The following is a 23,762-nucleotide window of genomic DNA, read 5'->3' as shown; positions in this document are numbered from 1 at the left end:
GGGGGGGTTAATTTGCACATTTTAAGACTGCACTCATGGAGGGGAGGAGGAAGTATTTAGAAGGCACAGATGACACATCCCACAGGTGGTGAAAAAGAGCAGCCTGTGTGCTTTGATCCTCCTGCTCGTTTCTCCAGCCCATTTGAGATGTGACCATGTGTTGTTTCAGAGGGCTAGCTATGGCCACTGCACTGAGTGTCTTTCTAAAAACAATCTTACATCATCATTTCATCATGACCGCTTACTTATATTTCACTTTTCTCCCATCGAAAAGAGAGAGCTGGTGCCAATTCATTTCTGCGTGTGTGAGCTGATTGTAGCCCACCAACCAGCTATAATGCACAACCAAGTTGCTCTCCTCATCATTCGATGAGGCAGTGTTGGTATACAGCAGTGGTAACTAACCCTGTTCCTGGAGATCTACCGTCCTGTTGTTTTTCACTTCAACCCTAATTTGGCACACCTGACTCTACTAATTGGTAGCTGAGTGGGCGGAGTGTGGCACAGTGGGTAAGGAACTGCGCTTGTAACCGAAAGGTCGCAGGTTCGATTCCCGGGTAAGGACACTGCCGTTGTACCCTTGAGCAAGGTACTTAACCTGCATTGCTTCAGTATATATCCAGCTGTATAAATGGATACAATGTAAAGTGCTATGTAAAAAGTTGTGTAAGTCGCTCTGGATAAGAGCGTCTGCTAAATGCCTGTAATGTAATAATGTAATGGTAGCTCAACAAGACCTCCAGCTGTTGAATGAATTGCGCTTTGTTAGGGTTGGAGTGAAAATCTACAGGATGGTAGATCTCCAGGAACAGGGTTGGTTGCCACTGCTGTATACCAGCAGTGCTATACAGTATATCAGACCAGCACAGTGAGAGCGGTTTGCCTCACTGGCTCCTGCGGAGGCTGCAGTGCTGACCCCCCTCGTGTGCGCTCTTAGCATTGTCCCGCTTCTCTGTTGAGTTGTGTCTGCAGCCCCGGCCTTTTCACTCAGCTATAGAGGCTCTCCGCAGACATCGCTGCAACCCTGACATTCACAGGCGCTGTTATCCAGAGCGACTCGCATCGCTTATCTGTTTTTTCCTCTTAATCATGCAGCTAGTCCAGCTGGACTTTTACTGAAGCAATTTGGGTTAAGTGCCTTGTGCCAAGCAACCAAGGGCACTGCCCCCTCCCTGGAAATCACATCTATAACTAGATGCTTCTCTGCCACGCAGTGAAGTCAGTCTGTCTGTCTGCTGACAGGGCCACAGATAAATGTGTGGATTTGGGTGGCACCAGTAAACCCCTGTATTACTACAGAAACCCTATGTAGACAGGCTGATTTCAAAATTCCTGCCAGTGTTACATAATCTGTCTGCTACAGAGGCCAAATCCTAGACGTCTTGCATGAGCAGAATGAAAGCCAGTGTCTGCAACACCATGTGGTCTGGAAAAAGCTATACAAGGGTCAATCTGCCGTCTGGCTTCTTAAAACCGACTAGCCACCAAGGAAACGCATAATTATGACCATTTTTGCTCAGGAAAGAGTTTATCTTTGCTCTGAAAAGACTCCATCTCACACTGTGTGTTTTTATTAAAATGGCATGATTTTAGGTGAAAAAGCCACAAAAAGAATGTATGTAATAAAAACAAAAAACAAGTAGATCAATCCCATAAGTGCAAAATCAGTTCAGCCGGTTTTGCACACAAAGCCAAAGCTGGCAACACTTACCAGGCTATGGAAAGCGCCCAGTTCAGAGGAAGGAACCCTGTCCCGTATGTGGAATGAGCTTGACTATAATCTCAGCATTCTTTTTGTCCCAAAGAGAAAGCTCACGACTAGGGACAAATGGACAAATACAGATTTGGTGACAGACTGCTGTGCCTGTGTACATGTGCTGGGGTAAAAGTCAGGGTAACTCTCCAAAATAAGTTCCAGTTTCAATACTTTATTGCCATGTCAACAGAGTTGATTGGAATTTGATTTGGTGGGCTCATTATCAATACACTAACAATAAACACATCAGCACAAAGACACAGAATAAGCTGTAAGACACAAATGATACATCCCTAAAATGACCATAGCAACAAAAAATAGTAGAATAAATAAATAAAATAGGACCATGGGGTGCTGTCAGCAGCTAGAGTACAGTGACCAGAGTACAATGCACCAGACCTGGGGCAAATACGTATTTGTTTTGGATTCAAATACTTTTCTGTGTTCTGTTGATCTTGCCTGGTGTAATTGAGCCTGCCAATATGACCAGAAGGTGAAGTTTGCACTGTTTGAGGGTATTTCATTGGTTCCAAAACACTAGACACAATCAGTAAAGTGTAGAAAAGGTGTGCAATGCCCACAAGCCCAGGCCCTATGACTAGATGAACACCTCTGCCATATTGGTGCTAAGGAGGCAGACTGGATTGGTGCTATTGTAGAACCTGGATGTTCTACACTGAATGCCTCTCAGTCTTTAAAGTATAAAAGTATAAAGTATTAAAATGTAAGTATAAAGCAGAATTACAAAATCATTAAAATGACATTCTTATTTGTTAAGGTCCTTACAAAAAATTCCATCCAAAAAATAAAATAAAAATAAAATAATAATAATAATAATAATAATAATAATAATAATAATAATAATAATAATATTATGCAAGCCAGACTTATTCCCAGTCTATGCTTGCAGCTTTATTGAAAAAACACCTTTGCTTTAATCTGGTTATTCATATATTGTAAATACATCAAGTAGAATGCATCTTTCAAAAATGACCAACTATCCAAATCAGGATCAGCACTGAACTAAATTAACTCAATTAAATCAACTTAATTAAGTGCTTAGTTGGAAAATTAGTTGATAAAGAAATTAACCAATGTCTGTATACAAATGGCTCTCTAGCACTAGCGTAAGCAGGACATAATGAGTTTATGAATTTCTTAAACTAGCACCATTAATGTGCATTTAACTAATACCATGTCTTAAATGAGGATAAAGTAAAATATAATTATTTGAAGATATGTGGATGTTGGCAATCTATCACAGTTTTTTTTTTTTAATTATTATTCTTGCCAATGTAACATTTTGTTTTTAAAGTAAACTTTCTGAGAGCTTTGTTGACATGCATTTGCATTAAACACATATTTTATTTATGTTATTTGTTTATTTTACCCTCTACCTGACTCGAGGAGATAATTTCTGTTTGCGCATATTTCTGGTGGTAAGATCCTTGAGATCTCTTTCAGCAAAGGCCAGCAATGAGACAAACAAAACAATCAATCAGCACTCTGTCAATTGGAAAGTTTTTTTTTTTTAATAAACAAAGTGCGCTCTCCACGTCTGAAGTCTTTTCCTTTCAAATGGCTTTGTTAAAATAAAATGTTTGGTTTGTGCATAATCTTTTCAGACTTCAAATACTCTTTGAATGCAAATTATATTGGACCAGTCATCTAGAGCACTTTAATTATCATTAATCAGTCTGGGTACCAAAATGTTTTGGGTTGAAAGCCTGTGTTTTGGGCACTGTTTCTAAGGAGTTATATAGCTGAAGACTGATGATGTTAACATTTTCTTTCCTTCATACAAATACTCTGACCTTTTGAAAGAATCACCAAATAGTCATTTATGTGCCTTTGGTATAGATAATGTAGATTTGCAACAATATACAGATTCTTCTGCGATCAGTTCATGGACCATGAATTACTGCCAACAAAAACAGTCACTAGGATTAAATCATTTTTAAATCAAAGCAGTTGTCCTTTCCTTTGGCTGGGATTCAATTAACATTTGTTCTTTACTTTGACTGACAATTAAAAGTTTTCTTCACAAACACAGTTTGTCGTGTTCAGAAATGACAAAAACCAACTTTCCAAAGTGAGTTTGTGAAGAAATTGTTTATTTTACAAAGACTATTGATCATAAAATAATAATAATAATAATAATAATAATAATAATAATAATAATAATAATAATAATAAAATTAATAGAAAACATTTAAAGCTACTTTGTTCAAAGTTTCCATCTGTTCCAGTTCACTTATAATTGTGTCATGAACTTTTGTCTTGTAGCTTTGCCAATCCAAATGGATCAATCTGACTCCATTAATACAGAGCTGTGTCATCTACAGAGCTATGAAGCTTATTCCATATTGGGGCATCTGTTCAAAATAGGAGGACATTTCCAGAAGGGGTTGACTCAGTGCAGTATTTTGGAACAGTACACCACTATTATGCACATTTTACATTGTATAAAATTTGAAATCAATTTAATACAACTACAATATTAGTGAAATGTTTGCATCAAAAAAGAGCCTTTCTAGCTTGAGTAAACATGCCTGACTGTTTTACATTCTCCATGCTCTAGGACTTCTCATTGAGGAAGGCCCTTTTGCTTATACAGTAGCGTGTTGATTTTCATGTCAAACACATGATAATTCTGGATGGACCTGTAAGCTGGTGTGGTCAGTGTGGATGGCCCTGTATGCTGGTGTGGTCAGTGTGTGGTCAGTGTGGATGGCCCTGTAAGCTGGTGAGGTCAGTGTGGATGGCCCTGTAAGCTGGTGTGGTCAGTGTGTGGTCAGTGTGGATGGCCCTGTATGCTGGTGTGGTCAGTGTGGATGGCCCTGTAAGCTGGTGAGGTGGTCTGTGGTGGCTGATGCTGGTGTGGTCAGTGTGGATGGCCCTGTAGCTGGTGCAGGTGTGGATGGCGTAGCTGTAAGCTGGTGTGGTCAGTGTGGATGGCCCTGTAAGCTGGTGTGGTCAGTGTGGATGGCCCTGTAAGCTGGTGTGGTCAGTGTGTGGTCAGTGTGGATGGCCCTGTAAGCTGGTGTGGTCAGTGTGTGGTCAGTGTGGATGGCCCTGTAAGCTGGTGTGGTCAGTGTGTGGTCAGTGTGGATGGCCCTGTCTGCTGGTGTGGTCAGTGTGTGGTCAGTGTGGATGGCCCTGTAAGCTGGTGTGGTCAGTGTGGATGGCCCTGTATGCTGGTGAGGTCAGTGTGGATGGCCTGTAGCTGGTGGTCAGTGTGGATGGGCCTGTAAGCTGGTGTGGTCAGTGTGGATGGCCCTGTATGCTGGTGTGGTCAGTGTGGATGGCCCTGTATGCTGGTGTGGTCAGTGTGTGGTCAGTGTGGATGGCCCTGTATGCTGGTGTGGTCAGTGTGGATGGCCCTGTATGCTGGTGTGGTCAGTGTGGATGGCCCTGTATGCTGGTGTGGTCAGTGTGGAGGGCCCTGTAAGATGGTGGGGTCAGTGTGGATGGCCCTGTATGCTGGTGTGGTCAGTGTGGATGGCCCTGTATGCTGGTGTGGTCAGTGTGTGGTCAGTGTGCATGGCCCTGTAAGCTGGTTTGGTCAGTGTGGATGGCCCTGTAAGCTGATGTGGTCCGTGTGTGGTCAGTGTGGATGGCCCTGTATGCTGGTGTGGTCAGTGTGTGGTCAGTGTGGATGGCCCTGTATGCTGGTGTGGTCAGTGTGGATGGCCCTGTAAGCTGGTGTGGTCAGTGTGTGGTCAGTGTGGATGGCCCTGTAAGATGGTGGGGTCAGTGTGGAGGGCCCTGTAAGATGGTGGGGTCAGTGTGGATGGCCCTGTAAGCTGGTACTCAGTGCATTTCTGCTGTTGGTGCTGCAGTTTAATATGCAGTTTAGTATGGGTCCACAGCTCCAAATTCAGCGGTTTAAATCCCACAGGGGGCACAGCTTTTGTACTCTTGAGCTAGGGACTTAACCTGGGTAAATACCCAGCCGTATACATGGATAGTATGTACGTTGCATGTACAGAGGTTCATGTGAGCTTCCAACTACCATTTTACTGTTCTAAGTGACAGGGTTTTTCTTTTTAAAAAAAATCTTTATTCTTATGCTCGTACAAAAGTGCATTCTGAGTGGTTAGCAATTACAAAAACACTTCAGCTCAGCAGGGCCTTGAACGGCCATTTTAATTTCTGTCTGTTGAAGCCGACATGGTAAGTGTGATTACAGAGGCTGCTGTGATGTCATTCTGCTAGCGAGACGAGCGCCACTCGGGCACCGCGGACAGACGGCCTGCTGTTAGCCATTTTCACAATAGCGAGCCAGGGACTTCATTTCGAAAAATTTTCCCTACGTGATTTTAAGGAAACCTTGAAAAAGCAGTTTCAACTGCAAAAAGGATTGAGACTGTCAGCAGAGTTTCTCTTCAAATGAGAAGAAAATGTTTTGTGAATGCTAAGTTCACGGTGATTTTCTTTTCTAATAACACGCTTAGGCTACCCAGTGTCCTTTGAGCTTCCAGAAGAGCATCGACAGAATCTGTTAACACCTGTGAGTGTCTATTAGGTTATTAATGGTGCAGACACTGTACGGCAACACACTGAAGCCAAGGGCATCGTTTTGAAATTCATATTGTGCATATCAACTGTGGATGTGAGGTCATGCAGCCTGGTCCCTGAAACATGGAGAAAATGCATGATGATGGTGTTTCATGTTTCGGGCTGTGTGGTCTCACACGTGAAAGTGAACAGCGATAGATATGTTTCCCATTAAATCTTACGTTTTTAAACTTTCCTTAAACATGTCTGACATCTATTGCCATATTAGTGTTAACTAGATAATGGCATATATTAGGCTAAATTACCTAAAATTGTAAATAACAAATAGCATGTTTCGTACCTTTTCGGGAGTGAGTGCCAAATGCTAATTTCCAAATGCTAATTTTCCTCTTGTTTGATTTCGCGTTGCTACAAAAGACAATGGGCATTTATGTAATCTATGAAAGTGTACGTGCCATATCATGAGTGTCACTTAATGCATATGCCAGATATTTTAGAGAATTATCATTGGTCGTCATGTTGTGGGCAAAAAAACAAAAAGAAACTGAAACTGGGACCTTTCTGTTTTTCAGGTGATACTCATGCTGACGAAGCATTTTGACTTCAACCTTGGCAGTGTCACGGAAAGCTCCCTGTGGAGGTAAGAAACAATATTACACCCTACAGAAATTCTTAGCCTGCAGTAACTGGCCATACCACACTATTACACGGTGCCACCCAACGGCATTTACCACAAAGGGGAGATTGCTCTGGGTCGTGGCCAAATGCCAGTTCTGGCCGTTTCAATCTGATCGTTTTTTTTTCATCCATTAACTCCTTCTCTACCATGGACTGATGGGTGGTGAGATCTCTGGTGCTAAGCCATTGCCTTGCATAGTTTCCTCCGTCTTCATCTAAGGGTGTTTTGAGAGACATGAGGGTACCACATCAGTGAAACCCATTCTGCTCATTGCAACTGCATTACAGATTACAGGGATTAATACCACATGGAGAATAAAGGTTGCGCTGATGTTGAGTATCCAGTGATCCCACTGGCTCACCACTAGCCGGAGTATCACTCAGTGAGGGAGGGATTCCATCTAACTGCTCAACAGTGCCTCTCCTGGTCATTCTGGCTCCTGCAGTCTGTTCCAGTGTGGAAGGGCCGAACGGTCCGGTGCTGAAGCCAGGCCGTGCCGATCCCGGCGATGGACGGAAGCCCTGCAGGGTTGCTCATAATTCACCACGGCATTGCCAGGATAGGGAGGGACAAAGGTCTTGCACATCAGCAACCCCTTCCGATAACGGGCCTTATTACACAAGCCACACAGGAAGTGTCCTAGGACTCGATGCCTGTGCAAGCTCAAGTGGACTGCAGACTGAGAAGCAGCAGCTTGACATCACATATTTGGAGGAGAGTACTTGTCTGAGCTCTCCTGAATTTACAAAGGAGGCTGCAGGGATGTGTGAGAAGATGCAAATAGGCCATTGCAGACTGGGAGAAAATTCAGGGAGTCCTCACCTCCCCTGAACCTAGCGAGAGGATACTGAACGCAAACATGGACATTTTTCCTAAAACTGGCATCTATATTAGTGTTAACTAGATAATGGCATATATTAGGCTAAAGGACCTAAAATTATAAATAACACAAAGCCAGTTTTATACCTTTTACAGAGTGAGAACCAAATGCTAATTTTCCTCTTGTTTGATTTCGCATTGCTACAAAAGACAATGAGCAGTTAAATTCAGATGCAGCTGGGTATTCCAAATTGGGAAGGAAGACGGAAGATGTTAAGACCAGACTCAGTCTAAATAAGTCATGCTGTCAACAAAAATTAGAGCACAAACAATTGCATTCTCAGTCTTACTATTCGACCCATTTAGGTGGCAACCCTAAATCAGTTCTGCTATGGTTTTGAAAGGCAACAAAATGTTCTGGTATGCAGTGTAATATGTGGCTAAACTCAGCCAGGGTAAATCATCCCACTGTGAGCTTCTTCATTGAGATTGCAATTGCATTTCCTGTCACAACCCAAGTTTGGGGAAAAATAGGAAACTGGTTGGAAAAGCCACTGAATGGTAATTTCAGCACAGAGCTACATCTGAAACAGGAGTCAGTATTGATCAGCCATAACACAGTCCATTCATGAAGCTGACCTATGAGTGATTGGCAAAAATAAAAAGCCATTACTGAAAAAAAGACAAATCTTTATTCTTAATGTCAGAAGGCTTCATGGTTAAATGAGAATGAATTGTCACATTTTGGTCAAAAGTCAGAGGTCATTACAGTGCGACTCAGTCATCAGCAGCCCAAATGCATGGTATCATAGTATCATGGTGTTTTTTCCATCCAGGAAGAAAACAGGAAGCAAGTCAAGACTGGAGGGAACATGGGTACCGCAGACTACTGCCATATCCTCTAGGGAACATGGGTACCGCAGACTACTGCCATATCCTCTAGGGAACATGGGTACCGCAGACTACTGCCATATCCTCTAGGGAACATGGGTACCGCAGACTACTGCCATATCCTCTAGGGAACATGAATCATCCAAGAAACAAAACTTTACCTCTCATCAGGGTGATGGCCAGAGATAGACAGAGAGGGGAAAAAAAATTCTGTGGCATAAATAGAAGAAAGAATTTGATTCAGTGACCGAGTTTTGAGTCAAACTCAAAGCTGCACGATGAGACTACTGTTGCCCGTAAGTTCTACTTGACCAAGTCTCACAGCAGTACTTGTTGCCAAACAATCCCATTAAATAATTTCATTAAGCTTTGAATACTGCTGTTAAACGTTTCCACGAGATTCATCGCGGATCCATGAAGAATACATACGTTTGTTTAAAAAGTATAATGCTGTGCAGGTTTACAGATATTATGATACGGGAATTCTAACACACTTCAGCACACTTCAGCTCACTTCAGCCGTCCTGACTGCACAGATGCTCGACCTGGCAGGGCGTCCAGCAGCTCCACAAGGCTGAGGGCAAGGGAGGCGTTCCACCGGTAGCTTTTTACCGTAAATGAAATGATCGCTGTAGATCAGGCCGAACGCACTATAAAGTAATGACAGGCTGTTAGTTGCTTCGGCATGGCAACAGTCTGGGCACCAGGCTAATGTGCCATTTGAACAATCAGCGTATTTTCAGGTCTCATTCAGGCACTTTCACATTCACACTGCTCTGGATGTACCATCATGCCATTAGCTCAGAGGCAGCTTTTAGGAGGTGCGTTATTGTGCATTATTCGCTTTTTAAAGATTTTTTTTTCAGTTCTTTGACTTGGAGACTCAATCAAAGGCAATAAATTCATGTATTTTTGCAAAAATAATAATGAGAAGTCAAGATTAAGACAAAATGGCTGGGAAATCTCTACTAATTGGAGGATTTCTTCACAGATATCTGTAAACATTATAGCTTTCAGTCACCAATGCGTATCCACCAATTGCCAACAAGGTTGTTCAGTTTTTTTCTACTAACACACTCCATGATTGGTGGAGATGCTCTCTGGTTTATACGTGAAAAGTGAACACACCAACATCCCAACCCAATGTTATGAGCCCTGCCAGCAGCTGAATGGTACCTGTAAATGGTACAATGGTTTAATTAATGACTGATTAAACCTTGATTTGAATGGAATTTAGCACAGAACAACATGGCTGCCAGTGGAGTACGCAGGGAAGCTGCATGCACGTGCTGCCTCATTGCAGAAATATCCTGTCCATTCTCAGCGCTCACATTTTGGATGCATAATTAGCCAAGACTGCTAGCGCTGCAATATTCAGCCTATGAAGAGACCACATTATCCCTGCATTATGTACTTATGAAAATCATAATCATAATCCAGAAATGAGCCAATGGAACACAGCTCACGATCACAGCTTCCTTTTGCGAAATGATCAGTCCTAGAGGGCGAATAAAGTGTAAACTGATGAAAAGGGCTTTCCTGTTAGACGTTTAAGAAAAAATAACATGCTGTGGACTAAGTGCTTAGCAGCTGGCAGGCAGACTGGTATAGTACACACCCTGGTTGGTCCAAATTCCATCTCTATTACCTCAGTGGCTGGGTATACATCACTAAAATACTCCTAATAGTCATTCTGAGTGGCCTTTGCTTAATCTATGGTTAGGACGGTCCCATCTGCAGATCTTGAACTGGCCGCATAGAGACTGCTAAACCAACTGTGAATTCCCACTTAGGTAGTTCTGGTTCGCCTAGTTCTATACAGGCCCAAATATATGAATATTTCTGACTATGCTGCCATCTTGAATCGTTACACTCTGCTAGTTAGGCTATATGATGAATATCACATTTCGTGCACTTATTGTACGTCGCTTAGAATAAAAGCGTCTGCCAAATTCATGTTATGTAATGTAATGTAATGTAACATTTTATCTAACTGTAAAAATGTTTTATATCTATGCACTGTACCTCAGTAGTTAATATTATACATAGTGTTACTAATGTTTTACATGAGCTCTCTATATGTGATGTGAGGTAGACACTGCAGTTTAATTGTACATATGCAAATAATAGCCTTTAGCTGCTGATCATGAAAGGGACGTGCAGAAAATACTGGCACCCATACGCCATAAACAACATGCTCTTTCAGGTTTAGGCTAAGTTTTAGTTGTGTAAATTAAATTATGCAATTAAATCAACATAAATGTGCAAGTCCTGGAGCTGACGTGGCAGGTAATCCCTGGGAATGCTGTAACTGGGCAAAATTCAAATCATTGTTTTTTCTTGTTTAAACGGATTGCTTAGATTAATTTGGCAGCCATTTTGTATGACATTACGCCTCTTAATCCCACCATGCTGATGAAGCCGTTGCCCAGCTGGGATGCATGAGCATGCGGCTGAGGGCATTCAAAGCTTTCAATAGCACGCACGACAGTGACACTGGTCCTCCTCTACTCTGCTCACGTCATACCACAGCAGATATGCTTCTCATTTGGTACGTGCCAAAAGATGATTGCTTCGTACTGCTACTCTGCTTCTCTGAAGACTTGTTTGAATTTTTTTCTTGGACTGATCAGTTTATTCTGAGAGCTGGAGCAAGAGCAAAATGCCCAGCTATCAGCAGTGGGTGTAATGTGCTCTGATGGCCTTGAAGCAGCTGATGAGTAAAAGAGTCAGTCTCTATAGGGCCGTGCCCTGGTGAGCTGCTTTATGGCTAAGGGGGCAGTATTCTTATAATATGTTTGAAGATTGCCCCATATTTTATTGTACCTGTGTAAAATATTAAAATGAAACAATACTACTACTAATACTACTATTACTATTACCACTGCTACCACTACTACTACTACTACTACTGCTACTAAAAATAAATATAATAATTTAAAAAAATAAATGAAACAATAGTAATAGCAATTATACTTATAATACACTTCTACAGCAGCACTGCAGGACAAGCAGAGATCCCACACAGAAACTCATACACTTCCTAATAAATGCAAAAGGAGTTTATTGAACCTCCTCCTAGCCTTCACTTTTGGGGGTTATATTTATATATTTATTTTAAAGCATCTGTAACCCTGTCTATGAAGAAAAAAGGAATTGAATAGGATAAAATTTCTGAGCACAGAAATGGATCAATTATTCAGGGTGGCAAAGAGTTCATTTAAGATCAGACATTTAAAATAAAGAAATGAACACCAGAGCCCATTCCCCAGAATGACCTCTTAATTTCTCATTACCATCACCAAGGTAGACTATTAAAAAGGATTCTTTTGCCGTGGATGTAACTGCGTCTTTTTCTCATTGCTTGTGCTGAGTATCCCCCAGACAACCCCGCCTCCTCAACCTTGGGAGATGCTTTTGCAATGTGGCGAAGCTCTTGCCATCTGTGAGAATGCCAATGAAGTCATTTGCAAGTGGCAACGGAGAAGGATCCAATTATGACAGCGATTTGCATGGGGTTATGAGGGGCCAGAGGTCCAGGACAGAGTGCCGAGCTTCTTTCACAAAAAAAGTCAAAGCAGCAAGATCTCACTTTCAAATGCAGTTAAACGTATTCAGATTTAATAAAAGACAATTGTGCTGAGCTTTAAAGAGAAAATGAACTCCTCATCTCCTTCACAGATGAGCAGGTAATATCAATTTATGTAAATATTCTTATTTACTGAAAAATGAATGTCCATCAAAAAGCATTTGGCCTAATTGCTCTGCGCATATTGTACTGAACAGCTGTAACTAACACAACTGCGTCGTTTGGTTGTTCAGTGCTTACAGTTACCTCCAAATCCCCGTTAATTTTGTTGGCAAACACCTGAAATGGATTACGTTTCCAATGCAGGTACACGCAGTCAGCAATAACATCAGCTGCAGAGACCGTTTTCCCTAGAAAGGGAAATATGGGCCTCATTTGAATGTCGCATTATTTCCCTCCTCAGTTCACCCGCGTTCTGTTGCCATCTGAGGGTTGGATTCTCTAAAGGAGAGCGCAAGCTCGCTCACAGTTAGCAAACTACTAAAGAACAGAAAATACATTCAGCATAAAAAAACTCCCAGGCGATCGTTAAGTTGTAATTAAGAACCTCTTTCTGCTGATAGCACTGCAGTGTTCCTATTGGCTGTTGAAGCCTCTGCAGTGATCTATGCGGGTTCCAGGGATGTTAACACAAGAGCAAGGAGGAGACTATAAAATAACTCCTTTAAGTATACTCACTAATTCAAACCTGTGCCCGGATTGCATGGGGCTAGTGCTTAATTCAGTGCTACGTTTGCAGCCCACATAAAGCTAATGCATTTATATTATGCCTTTGTCTATGGCCTCTGAACCACTTAAAATGACCGAGGCCTAGATTCAGTGACCATTTGTCCTTAACTCTGACTTACAAATAAATTCAAGTGTTTATGGTGCCTATGTGGCTTAGCTTGACTGCAGAGTAAATGTATCTCCAAGTTTCTGACCACAGCTCGCACTGTGAGAGGACAAACCATCGGGAAACTAGTGACTGCTAAATGAAAAAGCTCATTTGAGAGACACTGCGGTCGGACAAATCGGTTGGGGGGGTGGTCAGAGGTGTTGGCTGCTTTTCCTCTGGGTTCCACTGCATTAGCTCCTCCCACCACACCAGAGGGCCAATAGGAGCAGTTGTTGCCAGACAGAGGTACTCTACTCCTCTGAGGTACTAGCTGTCCTGCCGGACTGTGTGGCCCGTAGAGTGCAGTGATGATACTGGCCTACCAGCCAGGAGTCTACATGGTTCAGCTACACGGCTCCTTTTGTAGGGTATGGCTGGCACAGCATTAACTACAGGTACTGCCAGGGAATCCAAGTTGCAGAGAAAAGTGAATGACTGTTTAAGATATGCATATTTGTTTGAACAAGCGAATTTGGCAAAAAGAAATTAATGAGCTGCAGTATTTGTGCTAGCAGTAATGCCACTGTATTGCTTTTTTCACAGTTTAACAAGACTTCCATTTTTTGCCTTTACTTGAATCGGAGGGAGCATTATTTCTTGCATTAAAGTGGTTGATGCTTTCAACCAAAATGTATCAACTCATCTGGATGTTTGAGATTGATATAAGATTTTTAAAAAATTGTTTTCACCTGGTATTTTACCTTGCCTTTGTTGCATACATTTTATAATTTTTGTTGTGTATTAAAGAAGACAGAACTACTCACTTACCTTTTGCTTATTGAGCGTACTCAATGATGTTCATTTTCTACAAGGCAATAATCGACTCTTCTAATTAAATTTCAGGTCAACGGACTATGGAACCACTTACGAGAAACTTAATGAGAAAGTGGGAGCGAAAACCATTCTGAGCTACTTGTACGTCAGTCCGAATAACAAAAGAAAGGTAAGGCCATCGTTACTGTTCTGGAAGGGACGCCATTGATCCTTTCTGTTAACTGCATTTTGTACATTGTGTTTCCAGTACCAAAAAAAAAAAAGACCACAGTGTTTCACCCAGATCTGTGGATGTCTGTGGCTATGTGCTGTGAGCAGCAAGTACCCTGGATCTTGAGAGACAGCGGGTTGACCGGTTTTTGCTGTTAATCTGTGCTTTATTGGTCAATTAAAGCAGTTAATTATACAGCTCACTGACATCTCATATCTAAATTGTTTGCCATTTTTTTGTTGGGGGAAAAAAAAATACAGGAAGACTTTAAATTGAAAAGGCTTTAAATTCGAACAATGTATGTACCTCACACACACTGTAAAATCTTAAAGGGGCCATTAAAGTGCCAAGTACAGCGGAGAGAAGCATGACTTAAAACTCTGGTCGTCCTCCAGATATGCAAAGTTCCAAAACGACTGCACTCAGACGTAAATCGGGTGCGTAAATGCCAAATAAAGTAATGAATCAAGGGAGCCTTCTTTTTCTTTGTCCTCTAGATCTTAAACATTACAGAAATGCAGGTTACAGGCGAGGATGCAGATGTTACATTCATCGCCTCCATGTCTTGCATCAGGAGTTCTTTGGTAGCAAAAGGCAGTAGTAAGACTGCAGTTCTCTCACTTACCTTACAGTACATAAAGTCTGGGATCAGTTCATTAGTTTTATATTGATTAGCACATTTACACCATAATTATGAAGACTTCTGACATGGAAGTTTTAAAAATTATTATTATTATTATTATTGTTAGTCACCAACGAGGGCCTGTGACCAACATGGGCATGTTACATCCTAATTTGAGTGTCCAATTAGCTACTTGTACATGCAGTTGTGTTCATGTTGATCCCTACTAAAAATTGTATTGTATTTAAATTTGTACTGGCTATAGTTTGAGAAGTGTGACACTTAAAATTGAAATGTAAATTTAGAAACACTTCCCCTACATGGAATGCACGAAATGCAGAACAGAATGGAAATGTAAATGCATTTCTCGCACCGTTTAGCGATTTTATGAGTTTTGCCCACCCTTGTCTTGTATGTAGACATTTGCAGTTCTCCTCTAAAACATGATGACCAGTGGGGGTCACTAGAGAGCAATGAAATACAGACCCCTACCCTCCCGTACCCTCCTGGGCAAAAAGTGTTTTCAGAGCTGAATTCAGAGCCCATCGGGCCCCATGGAGCTTTCCCCAAACAAACCCCCCAGCATGGGGCTCATCCATGCACCACAGCATGGAGCCATCCCCAAACAAACCCCCCAGCATGGGGCTCATCCATGCACCACAGCATGGAGCCTTCCCCAAACAAACTCCCCAGCATGGGTCTCTTCCATGCACCACAGCCTGGAGCCTTCCCCAAACAAACCCCCCAGCATGGGGCTCACCCATGCCCCACAGCATGGAGCCTTCCCCAAACAAGCTCCCCAGCAGACCCTGCTAGAGGTCATGTTCACTAGAACTGAATGAGTCTTCAATGGCTTCTGTGAAAAGTGTGATAAAACTGATAATTCCGCTTTTGTGTTTGCATTCTCAAAGGTTATATGGCTAAAATAATACTCCTGATGTCCTACAACTACCTTGTTTAAAGGAATATATTTTCTTACCCCATTGACCAATCATGAAATGAGTCAAACTGTTTCACCTATTTTTGTCCTATTTAGCAAAAAATAATATAATATACTAATATAGATTTCAAGTTTAAATAAAAGACTAAAATATCTGTTGGGATTAGAGTTATGTTTTGTTTTTGTAGTGTATTTTTGGCCAAATGTTCTAGCAAAACAAGAGCACTACACTTTAGCATACATTAGCTCACAGAAAAAAGCAATTCAGCTGTTTTGACTGAAACAGCTACTATTCGCAGGCAAAAACTGGACCGCCTCTTTATCCGAGAGCTGTAATGTTCATTTCTCAAGTTCGTGACATTTACCAGCTCTCAGTGCGTGGTGTCCTTCCTTGTGACATTGCCCTGATTTTTCTAAACGCGGCCCAAACCGCCGCAGCCAGAGTATCTCAGACTAAAACGCTCACCTTAGTCCTGCTGCGTAACAATGACGGCAGCGAGGAGCTGGGATCACAACAGGCCTGTGGGCGGAATGCGAATCCAGCCGTCAGGTGATCAGATCTGTCCAATCAGTGGCTTTCAAAAGCCCTTCGTCTTTTTTTTACGTTTCGGAACAGGCATACGCTCTAGTTCTAACTCATATTTCAAGCCCTCCATAGCGATATGGCAATAAATAAAGAAAGAGATAACACATTTAATGTAGGCCCTTGTCCAGACCTCAACAAACAAACAAATAAATAAATACAAACTATTGTTTCAGCCAGAGGCTTGGTGTGCCACAGAACACCCAGCTCTCTGCTGGAAGGTCATGTTCTGAGGGACCCAGGGGCTGTGCGCTCTTGACAGTGGAAGGTAGCAGTTTGATCGCGCTGTTAACAGCATTGCTGGGGACTGGGGAGTGTTGGAGTCTGCACGTTTTCAATGGGCATGCCTGTGGCTGGTTTTTAGACCCTTAGAGCACAGGCTGGCAGTTGAGGTTTGGGTAACAGAGTCATGCAGTCTTCTTTCAGAAGAGGGTGAGAACAGCGCGGGAGTTAGAGATCTTGTGAGAATTCACGTGCTGTGACTATAGGAGCTGGTCCCTCTACACAGTTTCCAGTTCATATTGCAGACGATCACACAGGGCACTCATTTCTCATCTCATGGAATAAACAGAGGACAAAAACATCCAGGATTAGTCCAGGCAGGCTATTCCCCACAAACCTGCATGGATGGAAATGGCATATCCTGCAATAAGTGAACTTTTTTAAGTGATTTTTTTTCACAGCAGTTTTTGTTATTGAAAAATGTTAGTTGCAGTTCTGAAAATGCATTTCACTTCAGTAATATCGGTGCATCCCATCAGGGTAAGGGAGACAGTGGGGGGTAGGAGTGATTTGGGGGGGGGGGGGGGGGCAGGGGCACATTTGCTCCCCAGCCCCTACCCCTGCCCGTCCCCACAATAAATATTATAGTTAGTGGAAAAGTTAATTGGTTCCCTGAGACCCAGCTATGGTAGTAAAGAGGCAGACACATGGTAGTCTCATCCATTCTCACCTGAAAGAGCTGGATTTGTTCTTCCTTTATTGTTCTGTATGTATGTGAGATTTCTCCCCGTTAGTAATAAGCTAACAGTAGATACCCTCAAGAGGGCACAACAATACAAGTATCATGTTTAATCAACTTAATTAAACTATTTAAACCTCTGATGATGGCATGTGTGAATTAAATACAACATGGATGAAGAAGAGCTACTCTACACCTTAACACAATCTCCACTCTACCTATGCAAACCCTCTACTGACACATACGGAATCTATCAAAACATATTTATTTACATTATGTGAGAATATGACATAGAGAAAGACAGAAAGATAAGAGACAGTTTGTCTTCAAGAGGAAATTCCTTTCAGTTAGGTGCAGACATATGAGAACATTCCAAAATCAAAACTCATACAATAAGTCTCTGAATTTCCCTCTCTCCATACCAAACCTTCACACTCAAAATATATATTAAAGAAAAATATTTTGTCACAAAACTTTTCGCTTGCACCCCATCATCGAAATGCTGTTCAGTGTAACATTATGTAAATATGTAACATGTACGTGTGTCAAACTTAGTAATACGATGTGTTGCGCCAGATAAAACTTGGGACTGGATTTGTTTCTGGACAGTTTTTGTTGCCGCATTTTTGAACGAAGGAATGCTGGAAATAAATGAAATGAAATCAGCCACTGGTCCATCCGATATTTTAAAACTGTACCCATTAAATTGTGTAATTTCAACCTGCTGAGCCTACTGGCTAGTAGGTACCCACCTAGTGAATGATTTGAATGTGGTGATTTTTAAGGACTGAAACTGTACCCATTCAGTCTTCTGATTGCAACCTACTGAGCCCACTGGTTAATAGGTACCTACTGCATGATTTGAATGGGGTGATTTTTTAGACTCCATGAAAGGAATGATGCTTGCTATATCGGGTGGACTTGCTGACTGCGCTCCCGCAGCATGCCTTTCAAAATAAAAGCACACAGCAAACGTTTATTTTTTTCTGTGTAATTATCGAGGGGGTTGCAAGTTTAACTATTTCTAATATTGGGGTGGGACATGTCCCCCCCAATCCCCTCAACTTCCTTCACCCCTGGGAGACAGCAAGAGCATGTTTGGCACAATAGGAAAGATTATCCACCCATATAGCCATGCATAATTACATTTACAATTGAATATCCCTTATTCGGCTATTTTACATGTATTTAATCTGGCTGAAAATCCTAGCTGTGCTTATGAAACAACAAATTGTCGTACGGTTCGGCTTACTGCTGTTTTACCATTGCTTTGTTGTTCAGACAACACAATACAACAACAAAATGATTTTGACGCACACACCAAGACACACATCTAAGATGTGACAACCAAAAGAAGTCAAAAGATTTAATCATGAAATGTCATGTGTCCTAATGGCCAAATAGTACCACTGTGCATACATAAAGGTACACATAAATGGGGCTTCTGTTCCACTAGAATTTTGATGCTGAAGATTCATTTAACCCTCCTGTTCTGTTCATTTTTTAGGTACAGCAAAAATGTTCCCGAGTCAATCCCCATACAGGGGGGGTTTGCAAATACATGAAATGAACCATTTTCATTTAAAATGTTGATTACACTAATTAAGGCCAGTAGAAGAAGTTTCATACTGAAAAAATAATTTTAAGTATTTTTCCTAGATTTTCAAACTTTAAAAAGGGTCAATTTGACCCGCAACATAACAGGAGGGTTAAGTTTAGACATATGACATGCTTGTTCATTGATTAAAATATCTAATCGCATTCTGAATGAGAAATGACATTACAAACTAGTCAAATAGAAGCTATTATTGTACACAATCAGAAACCTAATTGAAATGCTACTCATGTTTCGCTCTTAGCCTCTCAAAAGAAGATCTGTTTGAGCTACAGTTGCTTGTCATTACACAGTTTCAGGGAGACCTGATTTGACTGCAGAGAAACCCCACAGCACTGAATGTCAAATGCACCTGGCAGTGAGTGTTGAATCTTTCCCTGAGACAGAAATAACTTTTGAGGTTTGGAGAGCAATTTTGTCACAATCATTTCAACAGCAATTTGCGGGAAATGCGTAATGATTTTTTCACTTGTTTTGGATATTGCTCAAACCAATTCAACAATGCATCATAATATTTATGGACACTGCTCTCTCTCTCATTTCAAAGTCAAATTCATTTTTAAATAATGTTTAAAGTAAAACACAAAAGTGAAAACATCGCTTGCCACTTTGTATTTTGTGATAAGTATTGCCCTCACATGCTCATTGCTAATCAGACTCAGCAAATTCAGTGAATTGTCTACCATTACTGGGATTATGAATATTTTATGACTAGATAATTCACAGTTCATAATACAGTATGTGACTATAAAACAGCTTCCATTTGCAAATAGAGCCAGGGTTGTACCCAAATGTAATTTTTACTGGTGTCAAAGTATCAACTGCAACGTTGGTAGCTAGCCAAATTGAATTACTGCGATGGTCGTGCTTACCTTGCTAGCAACTTCATGGTGAGTCACTAACCCCACTAACAAGTGAGTCACTAACCCCACTAACAAGTGAGTCACTAACCCCACTACATGGGGAGTCACTAACCCCACTATATGGTGAGTCACTAACCCCACTGCATGGGAAGTCACTAACCACACTACATGGGGAGTCACTAACCCCACTACATGGTACGTCACTAACCCCACTACATGGTAAGTCACTAACCCCACTACACAGTCAGGCACTAACCCCACTACATGGTGAGTCACTAACCCCACTATATGGTGAGTCATTAACCCCACTACATAGTGAGTCACTAACCCTACTACATGATGAGTCACTAACCTCACTACATGGTGAGTCGCTAACTCCACTACATGATGAGTCACTAACCCCACTACATGGTGAGTCACTAACCCCACTACATAGTGAGTCACTAACCCCACTACATGATGAGTCACTAACCCCACTACAGGGTGAGTCGCTAACTCCACTACATGATGAGCCACTAACCCCACTACACGTTGAGTCACTAACCCCACTACATGGTGAGGCACTAACCCCACTACATGGTGAGTCACTAACCCCACTACACAGCGAGGCACTAACCCCACTACATGGTGAGTCACTAATCCCACTACACGTTGAGTCACTAAACCCACTACACATTAAGTCACTAACCCCACTACATGGTAAATCACTAACCCCACTATATGTTGAGCCACTAACCCCACTGCATGGTGAGTCACTAACCCCACTACATAGTGAGTCACTAACCCTACTACATGATGAGTCACTAACCTCACTACATGGTGAGTCGCTAACTCCACTACATGATGAGTCACTAACCCCACTACATGGTGAGTCACTAACCCCACTACATAGTGAGTCACTAACCCCACTACATGATGAGTCACTAACCCCACTACAGGGTGAGTCACTAACCCCACTACAGGGTGAGTCGCTAACTCCACTACATGATGAGCCACTAACCCCACTACAGGGTGAGTCACTAACCCCACTACAGGGTGAGTCGCTAACCCCACTACATGATGAGTCACTAACCCCACTACAGGGTGAGTCACTAACCCCACTACAGGGTGAGTCGCTAACTCCACTACATGATGAGCCACTAACCCCACTTCACGTTGAGTCACTAACCCCACTACATGGTGAGGCACTAACCCCATTACATGGTGAGTCACTAGCCCCACTACACAGCGAGGCACTAACCCCACTACATAGTGAGTCACTAACCCCACTACATGGTGAGTCACTAATCCCACTACACGTTGAGTCACTAAACCCACTACACATTAAGTCACTAACCCCACTACATGGGAAATCACTAACCCCACTATATGTTGAGCCACTAACCCCACTGCATGGTGAGTCACTAACCCCACTACACAGTGAGTCACTCACTCGACTGCATGGTGAGTCACTGACCCCACTACATGTTGAGCCACTAACCCCACTACATGGGGAGTCACTAACCCCACTACATGGTGAGTCACTAACCCCACTACATGGGGAGTCACTAACCCCACTACATGGGGAGTCACTAACCCCACTACATGGGGAGTCACTAACCTCACTACATAGTGAGTCAATTAACCCACTACATGATGAGTCACTAACCCCACTACATGGTGAGTCGCTAACTCCACTACATGGTGAGTCATTAACCCCACTACATGGTGGGTCACTAACCCCACTACATAGTGAGTCACTAACCCCACTACATGATGAGTCATTAACTGGTTAGTTACTAACCCCACTACATGATGAGTCACTAACCCCACTACACGTTGGGTTACTAACCCCACTACACATTAAGTCACTAACCCCACTACATGTTGAGCCACTAACCCCACTGCATGGTGAGTCGCTAACCCCACTACACAGTGAGTCACTAACCCCACTGCATGATGAGTCACTGACCCCACTACATTTTGAGCCACTAACCCCACTACATGGGGAGTCACTAACCCCACTACATGGTGAATCACTAACCCCACTGCATGGTGAGTCACTAACCCCACTACATGGTGAGTCACTAACCCCACTACATGGTGCGACACTAACCCCTCTACATGGGGAGACACTAACCCCACTACATGGGGAGCCACTAACCCCATTAGATGGTATGTCATTAACTGGTTAGTTATTAACCCAACTACATGGTGAGTCACTAACCCCACTACATGATGAGTCATTAACTGGTTAGTTACTGACCCCACTACACGTTGAGTCACTAACCCCACTACATGGGGAGTCACTAACACCACTACATAGTGAGTCATAGTGATATTTTTTAACCCTAAATTTACAGTCATGTTCTCATGTGTTTCTGGTAAACCACCACAGAGTGAGCTTGTGCATTAAAATGAGTTTCTATTACAGTTCTGGAAAGATCACAATGCTGCCTCTTATGGCACCAAAAAGGCCCTTTATTCCCCACAGCTGTACTGTGTTTCAGACAGATGTATCTGGAATTCCAGAGCTCGGTCAAGAGATGCCCGCCATGTCAGTCCGTTTGATACGTTCAGAGATGTTTGTATAACTACAGACAAACCATGTCCCCGTATGTCATCTGACCTTTCATTCGAAGCTACAATTAAGCATGCCTTTCCCTGATATGTTACGGATAAGGTTAAATCCAGCCAATCCTGTTTCCTGGCTGACAAGTGTTGTGAAGTTATGTTTCCAGGTTCAGGAATAATTGGCAAATAACAGAGGTGGACCTTTTTTCGTGTGAAACAAATGCTATGCCAGGCAGCTACAGACAGACAGCCGCGTGAAAACACATTTGGCAAAATGATCTGTCAGAGCCGCAAGCCTATACATAAATAATTTAATACTTTCTACTCAAGAGTTTGCTATCAGCGTTGAGAGAAGGCTACATTTTATGTGAAAAAGCCTACCCTTCTCCAGGGCCTTTTTATTTTTACTGAGAAAACGGCGGTCATGCAACTCTAGCATTTCTCTCCCCCTAGCTATAGAGAGAAAAGCTCATCACAGTTGTGTAGTGAAATCAACTAATAACCACCATGGATTATTGCAACAGCTAAGAATATATAACACTTTCAAAAATTTTTTTTTTTTTTCTGAAGAGTTCTCTGAGAAGTTTTCTGAAAAGCAGATGAATTTCAGTTTTAATTTCTTGGTGTTTGTAATGAGCAGAAGCTCAATCTCTGAGGAAACAAAGCTGTCGTCTTGCAGTATTGTGTATACAGTAATCATTAGTGAGAAACCAGCTTAGATTTCAATTACATTAGAAGTTTATCAAATATTACAGATATAAAATTGTGCGGTTTGGCACTGGATATTCTATAATACAGTAAGAAATCTGAAAATGGAGAGGTGTTATTGGAGGAAGTTAATTTGTGTTCAGCAACTGAACCCCATTCAGGCCATTTCAGTGCATGAGCTAATTTCAGCAGCCATTAAAAGTTTCACACCAGTTCAGGCATTCAGAATAGAAAACTTTTCCGAGATGTTTCATATAGAGCTGCGTGTAAGAAATACAGTGCCGTAAAAAGTATTTGCCCCCTTCCTGATTTAATCTATTATCGCGTATTTGTCGCACTTAATGTTCTCAGATCTTTAGACAAAATGTAATATTAGACAAAGGGAAACTGATAAGCACAAAACACATTTTAAAATTATAGTTTCATTTATATAATGAATAAAGTTATCGAACTCCCATTTCACCCATGTGAAAAAGTATTTCCCCTATAATTACTCAATCAATTAATTAACCAAATTTAATTGATAATTAGATTCAGCTGATTGAACACAGCCAGGCTTGATTGCAGCCAGACCTGTTAAATCTAACCTTCACTCTTACTGAACCTTAACATCAGAGTGAAGTAGTCACCACAAAGTTTCTACAAGCACACAATGCCATGATCAAAGAAAATTCTAGAAGAGATATTAAACTGAGTCTGGAAAGGGTTACAAAGCCATTTGATTAGGCTCTGGGACTCCATCAAACAACAGTAAGAGCCATTATCTCCAAATGGAGAACACTTGGAACAGTGATGAATCT

At 41.9% G+C, this 23,762-nt stretch overlaps 1 protein-coding gene across 3 annotated transcripts in view; it reads left to right on the top strand.

The window, feature by feature from the left end:
* The window catches only part of LOC135244781 (VPS10 domain-containing receptor SorCS1-like), a 148,906-nt gene that overhangs the window by 58,181 nt on the left and 66,963 nt on the right, over nt 1-23,762 (top strand). For all 3 annotated transcript variants that reach the window (XR_010327056.1, XM_064317342.1, XM_064317343.1), the window contains exons 2-3: nt 6,850-6,917; nt 13,976-14,075. Coding sequence is in view for 2 of the 3 variants with exons in the window: in XM_064317342.1 (XP_064173412.1) it covers nt 6,850-6,917; nt 13,976-14,075 (168 nt within the window). In the remaining variant the exon portion in view is untranslated. The remainder of the gene's footprint in view (nt 1-6,849; nt 6,918-13,975; nt 14,076-23,762) is intronic.

Source organism: Anguilla rostrata, chromosome 18 (genome assembly GCF_018555375.3).
Source record: "Anguilla rostrata isolate EN2019 chromosome 18, ASM1855537v3, whole genome shotgun sequence".
Classification (NCBI taxonomy): domain Eukaryota; kingdom Metazoa; phylum Chordata; class Actinopteri; order Anguilliformes; family Anguillidae; genus Anguilla; species Anguilla rostrata.
Note: the sequence above shows the minus strand (reverse complement) of the source record. Positions and strands in the feature narration are given on the sequence as shown.